The 8,957-nt window shown below is 45.6% G+C and overlaps 2 protein-coding genes across 2 annotated transcripts; both read right to left on the reverse strand.

Moving 5' to 3' along the window:
- Positions 1 to 2,497: 2,497 nt before the first annotated feature.
- LOC123256308 (nucleoporin GLE1-like) lies at positions 2,498 to 4,684 on the reverse strand. The gene is made up of 2 exons (XM_044684951.1): positions 4,654 to 4,684; positions 2,498 to 4,597 (listed from the first exon to the last, which is right to left on the reverse strand). The coding sequence occupies exons 1-2, from the start codon at positions 4,682 to 4,684 to the stop codon at positions 3,171 to 3,173; spliced, it is 1,458 nt and encodes a 485-aa protein (XP_044540886.1). The 3' UTR covers positions 2,498 to 3,170.
- Positions 4,685 to 4,832: 148 nt separating this feature from the next.
- LOC123256309 (pre-mRNA-processing factor 17-like) lies at positions 4,833 to 6,572 on the reverse strand. Its single transcript, XM_044684952.1, has one exon. It carries the CDS (start codon positions 6,570 to 6,572, stop codon positions 4,833 to 4,835), a length of 1,740 nt encoding a protein of 579 aa, XP_044540887.1.
- Between the last annotated feature and the right edge of the window lie 2,385 nt (positions 6,573 to 8,957).

Consider the following 8,957-nt stretch of genomic DNA (forward strand, 5'->3'; position numbering starts at 1 on the left):
TCTTTGCCCAGCCCCTCTTGTTCTAGGTGCCCGCAGCTCTGCTGGGGAGCCTCGCGCAGCTTCAGCCTGACAATCTGGCCTCTGTGACCAGGTTCTTCCTGCAGCTTGTCCTGCTGGCCTTGTGCTTCCTGGACACTTTCCTCTACCACTTGGCCAAGGTGCTGAGAGTGCTGTTGCTGCTGCGATGACTTTTCTTCATCAAATCGCCTCAGCTGCTGGCAGGCCTCCTCAGAGAGGACCCTGACCTGCCTTTCATGCTCTTCCTGCCTCTGCCTTAATCCTTGACTTGCTCTCATGCTGTGTAGCTGCTCATACATTCGAATGCATCCTTCCACCTCCATTGCCCGGGAGGGGGGAAGTAGCACCCTCCTCTTCTTGGAGGGAGTCTCCTCTTCTCCCAGGGAGGTGGATCTCCTCTTCTGGGAGTGAGCTGATTCTCCTCTCCTGGGAGTCAGGTGAATCTCCTCTTCCTGGAGAGGACTCTCCTCTTCTTGGAGTGAGGTGACTCTTCCCTTCTTGGCGTGACTCTCAGTGCAGCCTGAGGTCCCCCAACCTATGCCATCTGGCAGACGATGCTCCCTCACCATCCTCAGCACCCTGCCCGCCCTAGACTTCTTCGGGAACCTCTTAGATTTCACCATGGGGCGCCCTGGCCTGTCTCAGCGGGACCACAAGTTTGAGGGCCAGGAGCTAAGGGGACACACACAAGCAGAGCTGATAGTTTTCCTTTCAATAAGAAGTAAACTACCTCCAGAAGACAGGAAGGGAAAAGCAGCTCTCCACTCACCAAAGACAGGGACCAGAGCTGTAGGTGACACCTGAGGAGAACTTTCTCCTTTGAGCCAATCTTCTTCTCCAAGCTCCACTTCCCTCACCTCACTGAGTTCACTCTCCACTCCTGGGAGTTCACTCTCGACTAGTCTCTCCAGGCTGCCTTCATGGCTTTTATGGTGTTTTCCTGTCCCCGCCCCTTTTCACAAGGGCCAATCACAGCTTCCAAGTTGTCTAGCCCTGCCCAGGGGGCAGTCTCTGTGGGAACTGCTTCCCACCTTCCCGAGGTGGGAAGATGCATCCAAAGGGTTCACACTTTCTGAGGGTGGGAACAAGTTTCTGACTCTTTGAGTTAGCTGCCTTCTCACCTAACACTAGGGAGGGTGTGAATTCTCTAAATGCTTAGCCAGCTTCTCCCACCCGCTTCAAGCTCATCTTAGTTCAAAGTTCTTGCCAAACAAAGGGTTAACTCCAAGGAGGCAAAGACAACAAGGGATTCCCTTTTGACGAGTACGCACTCAAAGGACCAAGAATTCCCTTTTCCACTGGCAAGTGGAATGGCATTGCTCAAGTGCCAACCTGCCAGCCAGCAGCTGGGAGACGAGTGACCTGGTAGAATAGGTTCCTTTTGTTACCGTGGACTTCTTTGGGGATGCCCTAAATGGGGAAAATCCTTTCTCAAAATAAATTAATAGAAAAACTTTAGCTATGGCTACTGCCCTGGCTTTTCTACATTGAAAAACCTTTTCCAACCAGGAAAAGAGGCAGACCATGAGTGATACAGACGTCCCAATGAGGTTGGGAAGCAACCTGTGAGCCTTGAAAGGGGGCTTTAGTGAGAAGGAATTTCCCAAGGGAGGGTTGCTGATATACTTTGGCTAGACTTCACACTGCAGAAAAACATGTGTAGCACTTCTCATCTCCACCCCACACCCCCAATATTGGTCGGCCAATCTAAGCAGTTTGTCAGGGTCCCAGTGACCGCAAAGTGTACCACTGTCCCAGTGTAGGAAAACACAGGGAGTTGGGGAGAACTAGATACCCAATGGTGGATGTTGTAATGAGTGTTGAAGACTAGTAGTTTGCTCCATTTTCCTCATACCTTATGTCCTATTCAAATGGAAGACACCCCCCACCCCCAAATGCTCTGTGTTTGATTTTTCTCCACAAGTGGTGGCAGAAAGAATTCTCCAAGATTGGTGGGGTTTGCGGGAAGATATCTTTACAACAATTAAGGCTTTGCCCCAATCCGATGCCACTTTGTCCTTTCATCTCAATCTAATTACTAAAGAAGATATTTTCTAAGTTAAGTCAAGGGTTTCATCAATCAGGAAAGTGTGTTCAAGCAGCAGAGCAATCATGAGATCATATGGACCAGTTGTTAGGATATGTTGAAGCCCTCTAACTGACAGTGAAGACATCAGCTTCAGGTTCCCTCACTCTATTTCTCAAGCAAGACCTGGGCAAGATTCAGAGCATTTATGATCTCAATAAAGAGCTTTTCAATAAGAGTTCCTTGGACTTCTTAGCCAATTCCTTTGCAGTCCTCTTATAACCTCTAAAATTACACAATTCTTTTCTGGAAAAAACCTGGAATTTCCTAGTTGTATATGCAAGGTGTTTATGGGGGGGGGAACTAGTTCACCTTGTTACTGGAACATATTCTTTATTTTTTGTTTTTTTTTTTATTTTGGTTTTCTGTATTTTTTTTTTAATTTTTATTTATTTATTTATTTTTTTTGATTTCCTTGTTTTTTTTTTTAGTCTTGCTAAAGTTTGTGACACTGGGTAGCCTTGAGAGTCTGAGCACCTAGCATTCATTCTCATTATCTGCTTGGAGTTCACTCTGTACTAGTCTCTCCAGACTGGCTTCATGGCTTTTATAGAAGCTTCCTGTCCCCAGCCCTTTTCACAGGGCCAATCACAGCTTCCAAGTTGTCTAGCCCTGCCTTATCTGGCAATCTGGGACAGGCGTAGTAATGACACTACCTGTGTGACAGGGTTTGTGGTAAGAGCAAGATAACATGAAAGCACTTTGTGATCCTCAAATGACGATCAATGTCAACTGTTACTGTTATGATTATTGAGCAACAGCCTTTCTCTATACCTTGGAGGAAGAATCCAAGTGAAATTCCTCTCCCCGGGTCATGGTTATGAAAGCCAATTCTCTTGGTGACTACTGTTTCTACTAGGTGAAGACTTCTTGGGGGTAATTCATGATGAAGTTTGCGAAGACACTCAAAGAGTTCAAATAAGCTGCCCCTGGCCATAAGAAGTTTTCCAAAGCCAACTAGGTTTTCAGATTTCCCCATGTGAGCCAATCTGGCCTGAAATGCTGCTGCCTTGTGTCCTTTGTCATTTGTTTTCCTCCAAGAAAGGAAGCAGCAGCCCAGGCCCCATCAGGAAGGCCAGAAAGCAGGAGGCAGAGAGCCCTTTGGGAGGGGAATGTCCCCGTGCTGCAGACATTTGTCCAGAAAGTGTTGGAGACGTAGGAAAGAGCCCATTTGTCCGGAACCGGTGATGGCTTCGATTCTGGGCAAATAGTCCTCTTTGATGAGCATCAGCATCTTCCAGAACTGAAGGTGGTAGTGTTTCAGGAGCGCATGGCCACATACCTGGAGGAAGTCCAAGAGGAGAGTGGCAGTGACATCCGGCCGAGGCTCCATGTTCAGCATCTGTGCCAACCAGCGCCAGCCATGGTTTAAGCCGTGAGGCTGAGCCCCCTGTCTCTTGGCGTGAGGCCGAAGGAGTTGAATGAGAGCAGCATAGAGGCGAATCATGCCCGACATGCGTTTGAGAAAAAGTTCTTGGTGTTCCACTTTGGAATCCTGGACTCGGTAGCCAAGGAGCTTCTGATATTCTTGCAGGCCCATTCCCTCCTTGAAGGCTGGGTAGAAAGGCACGGAGTAAGGGCATCTCTTGTGAAGATGAGCCAGGAGGAGGTCCCCCACTCTGGGGTGGAGTTCCCAGATGCCCGCTGCCACCAGGGCAATGGGGAAGGCTGCTTCAGGATGACAAGCCACTTCTTCTTCTGCCTGTTTGACGAATTTCTCTGCCAGCTTGTAATGGACAAAGTCCAAGGCTTGCGGGTGGTCTGTGAGGGAGACAGCGCGAGCACCGCAGGGCACAGCTTTTCCCAGGAGCAGATTGTTGATCTTGTCAAAGACCTCCTTGAGCTGTGGGCCTGCTGTGCTAGAGATCTGGCTCACAGGAATAGTGGCGGCTTTCTGCAGGTCCATTTTGATCCTCTTAGCCTGCTGATCCTTGCTGTTGGCTAATGCCTCAAAAGCCAGAGTGCATTGAGTGGCAGCATGCTGTAAGTGCTGGTACCACTGCATGGTGGTGTCTCCTGCTTCCCCGTGGAGGCCTTCTGTGCCTTTGGCTCCTGGACCCTGAGCAGGATGTGGGGCGTCCTTCTGGGCTGTTGGCTGCTGCCCTAATTGTGCCCGTTTGTCCTGGGCCTGCTCTTGGTGCGGTGCGGCCTTTTGCTGGGCAGCCTTGGCAATGTCCCGTTGCGAAAGGTTGAGCAGGTGCCGCATTTCCTGCAGGGCACGCTGTGCCCTAGCTTGGTCTTGTGGGGCAGGAAAGCCTCTCTGGCTGGTGGTGCCAATGATGTCCACAATGAGTGCACAGAGGTGGTTTCCTCTGCTTGCGTAGGCAGACACTTGTGTGGTGAGCAGGTCCTCGTGCTGATGCTTGGGCTGCAGTTGCTGGTTGAGCTGCAGTGCCTCCTCCTGAAGGGCACAGAGACTCTGCCTCAAGCGCTCCTGGCCTCCATCTTTGCCCAGCCCCTCTTGTTCTAGGTGCCCGCAGCTCTGCTGGGGGCCTCCAGAAGACAGGAAGGGAAAACCAGCTCTCCACTAAACTACAGGCATTAGTTACTTATTTCAGTGACATCTCTAAAGACGAGCATGAAATTACATCAATTCAAAGTTACAAAATGAAATCTTTGTTTGTACTGAGTCAGAAGTCTGTTTAAAGAGCATATATCTGTGAAACAGAAACTGTCACCCAACACGTTAATAATCAAATACAGTTAAATATGTCATCAAATTAAACAGTTAATCCCATAATTTAATAAGACCATCCCAGCCACAAGTTATGACCTTAGATGTTTCATGTGGGTGCCACACAGCACCAATGCATACTTTTTCATGAGCTTTAAATCTACTATAGAGTTTTGTTGTCTTCCAGTCCCAAATATTTAATTTTCCATTTCCATCTCCTGATATCAAGTAGCTCATGTCTGGGGAAAAGTCCACCTGACAAGCATATCCTGCCACCATATGCCCTGTAAATATTTTTTTCTTATTTAATCTGAATCGGTTCTGCACTCCAAAAATTAAAATCTGATTGTCCATGGACTGACATGCCAGCCACTTCCCATTTGGAGACAAAGTCATTGCAGGTATTGAATGCAAGCTGGGTTCTGCTATGTACTTGAAATCTACAGGAATGTCCCATTCCCAAACTCGTAGGCTCTTGTCATCAGAAGTGCTTACAAATCTTCTGTTTCCATCCACAAACACGATGGTGTTGACAGCTCCCAAATGCCTATCGTATTCTTGCACAATCTCCCCACTTCTGATGTCCCATTGTACAATCTTCTTATCTGACATACCAGCCACAAAGAGATTCTCTTTATCTTCATCAGGATGAAATTGGACACAATAAGGAACTTTCCCGTTTGTGAATCTTGATATACACTGACCTGTCTCAGTGTCCCAGAGCTTAAGATACCTGTCATAGGCTGCACTGAGGAACTGAGTTCCTACACCATTAAAGCAGATGTCTCTGACAGCTTTACTGTGACCAACAAATGTTCTCAAACATCGACGATCTCCATAAACTTCCCATAGCTTAATTTTGCAGTCCATAGAACAAGACAGTAATAAGTGGCCAGAAAGAGGAAACAGCCTGACAGCACTGACACCCTTTGTATGTCCAGACCAAACGTAGATCTCTTTTTTGGGAAGATAACATTTCTCAGGGGGGACTGTAGAACGCAGATTAACACCAGTATCTTGAGGAACATGGAGGTAAGACCTGCCTTGATAGTCATACATTTCTTTGACATGTAAAATGGTCTTTTCTTCCCCAGGTTTTTCATCCTCATGTTTGCCTTTCTTTTTCCTCTTGGCTGTGATTGCATCTAATTCTTTCTGTTCTTCTTCTGAAGGTTTAGCCACTTCTTTTTCATCTACATATGTTGCCCAAGGTCCTAAGAAACCGTCGATATTTGATGCATCATTTTCTTTGAACCTTTTTCTCTTTTCTCTTTTCCTTTGATCAGTTTCAAATACAGTTAGACCTAGATTTTTCTCAGCTTCTTCTACAGACCCAATATATTTAGTAGAAACGTGATTATCTAATGAGGGGTCCAATGCATAGCCATAGGTTGCAAAAGTTCGCCTCTGCTGTTCAAACATGAAATTATTAATATGAGTTGTCTCAGCATATCCAGAAAGCATATTCCTAGGGGCAGCCATCTGCTGAGTCCTAAAGGGATTTTCTGGTCCAAAAACAGGAGCAAACATGTTCTCATAAGCAGGATTGTATTGGACTTCCTTAAAGGCTGGATCCAGGTGTACTCCAGTCTCCACATCTTCCTTAACTGCCACCTCTGGTGCCCCATCCACAGTTCCCAGCAGAGAGAGCTTGGCCAAAGGGGCTTTCTTCAGGTGGATGAGGGAGTCAGCAGCAGGCAAAGAACAGCAGCAGCCTGTGTCATTGTCAGAGTCAGACTCAGACTCAGACCCAGAGCCATAGGAAGCTGCTAGAGTAGAGATGGCAGCTGACATGACTGTGGATCTGACTCTCCCAGGGGAGCTCTCCATGACAATCTTGAAAGGCAAAAGTTAACGTTTTCCAAAAGGGGTCACCCTAATGCACAGGAGAACTAAAGGTTCTTCTTGCTTCTTGGAGTGACTCTCCTCTTGGAGTTGACTCTCCACTTCTTGGAGTTCACTCTCTACTAGTCTCTGCAGAATGTCTTATTGGCTTTTATGGTGGTTTCCTGTTCCTGCCCCATTTCACAGGAGCCAATCACAGCTTCTAAATTGTCTAGCCCCGGCCAGTGGGCAGGTTTTGTGGGAAGTGGTTCACACCTTCTGAAAGTGTGAATATTCATCAAAAGGGTTCACACTTTCTGAGGGTGTGAACAACTTTCTGACTGTTTGAGTTAGCTGGCTTCTCACCTAACACTAGGTAGGGTGTGAATTCACTAAATGGTTTTCAAGCTTCTCCCTTCCTGCTTGTGTTGATTCAAAGTTATTGCCAACCATAGTGTTAACTCCAAGTATGCATAGAGGACAGAGGATTCCCTTTCAACAAGTATGAACCCAAAGAATCAAGAATTCCCTTTTAAAATGGATGTAGAGTGTAATTGCTGAAGTGCCAAGCAGCCAGCCAGCAGCTGGAAGAAAGCTGACCTGGTAAAATGGGTTCCTTTTGATACCATGGACTTCTTTGGGGATCCCCTAAATGGGGAAAATCCTTTCTAAATGAAAAAAGAAAAAAAAACTCAGCTATGTTCATTTTAGTGGAATACCTGCAAGAAAAAACCTTTTTGTACCAGGAAAACAGGCAGACCATGAGTGATACACACATCCCAATGAGGTTGGGAAGCAACCTGTGAGCCTTGAAAGGGGGCTTTAGTGAGAAGGAATTTCCCAAGGGAGGGTTGCTAATATACTTGTGATAGACTTCCTATTGCAGAATTCAGTTTCCTATGTCTGTGTTTTTGTAATAATAATTTTCATATTCTCTATTTTTTCATTCTTAAGAAATACTTAACGAATTAAGAAATCATTAGCTTCTATTTCCCAGTTCTGATTTTCAATGAATTTTTTCTTTGAGTTTTAGCTCTTTTTCCAATTGGTTGATATTTGTTTTGCCATACTTTTCTTGATTTTCTGGCATTACTTTTTTTTTCTAANTTTCTTGATTTTCTGGCATTACTTTTTTTTTCTAATTTTCCTCAGCCGCTGGTTTTCAAAGCCCTTTTCAACCTCTTCTAAAACCTTTTTGGGATTATGATCATTGTTTTCTTTGACATTTTATAAAATTGATGTTTTAGCTTCATTGTCTTTTGAATTTGAAGCCCAGATTTCTCTACCCACACCCCCATAGTAACTGTGATTGTGGGTTCTTTCTCTTTTGCCTACTTTTTGAAAACATTTTTAGTGGCCAATAAGTCTTATTGTCAGTGAATGGGATAAAACTGGCCACCCCTTCAGATTATAATTACAAACCTGGAGTCAGAAAGGGAGAGCAAAAGAAACAGCTTTTGTACTTTCTCATGAGAGATGGCTTATGTCTAGGTAGGGCAAATGCAAGGTTGTAGATACAAGAATTACTTTGGTTCCTGACAGGAGACCTCCTTCCTCCTCTGTGTACCTCCGTTTATCTATGGCCCAGGACTGAGGATGTAGGTAGGAAGTCTACCCCAATCAGGAAATAGCAAGATATATAGAGCATGAGCTCTTACTGGAGAGGATTAAGGTTAAGAGTGACTCCCTTACTTTCAATGGTATGAAGAGAAAGTTTTCCTTTCTTTAAGTTTCCTTTAAAACTTAGAGACTTAGATGATGTTGACATGGTTAAGGGGCAGTGATGTAAAACATGAGAGGCCACAGAGACTTTGGCAAAAGGAGGAAGCAGGATGAGTGGTACACTTTAATGGGGTGCCAGCAAGAAGAGTTGGATAGTTTTGACTGTGCATGGGTCTTCTGGAAGAGGATGAAACAGGAGACCTGGTCCAAGATAACACTTGTCAGGAAGAAGCCTTCCATAGGAACCCATCATGGAAAGTGGATAGTGAGATTGCAAATGGATTCATTCATGGGTTATAGAGAAGTAGCGGTGCAATAAAAGCCAGGAGTAAAATGACATATCTTTGAAGGGACTTTGCCTAAAGGTAGGTGGCCAAGAGAATATTCAGGGAAGGAGACCATACGCAAAGCAAGAAATTAGAGGTCCAATCCCACTGGTAGTTGGGGTTGAGGGGGAGGGTATGACAACCCCAAGAAAGGAATGGTAAAGACAGCCATCTAGGTAGCACCTTCTAGAGACTATTAGGTTAGCCCACTTGCTTAGATGGGGCTGGATAACAATGGGGATGAATAAGTGACTTCAGACGAGAAATGCTATTATGGGCACAGATCCAGTGAGAATTAAGCCCTGCA

The sequence above is a fragment of the Gracilinanus agilis genome, unplaced genomic scaffold (genome assembly GCF_016433145.1).
Source record: "Gracilinanus agilis isolate LMUSP501 unplaced genomic scaffold, AgileGrace unplaced_scaffold57760, whole genome shotgun sequence".
Taxonomy (NCBI): domain Eukaryota; kingdom Metazoa; phylum Chordata; class Mammalia; order Didelphimorphia; family Didelphidae; genus Gracilinanus; species Gracilinanus agilis.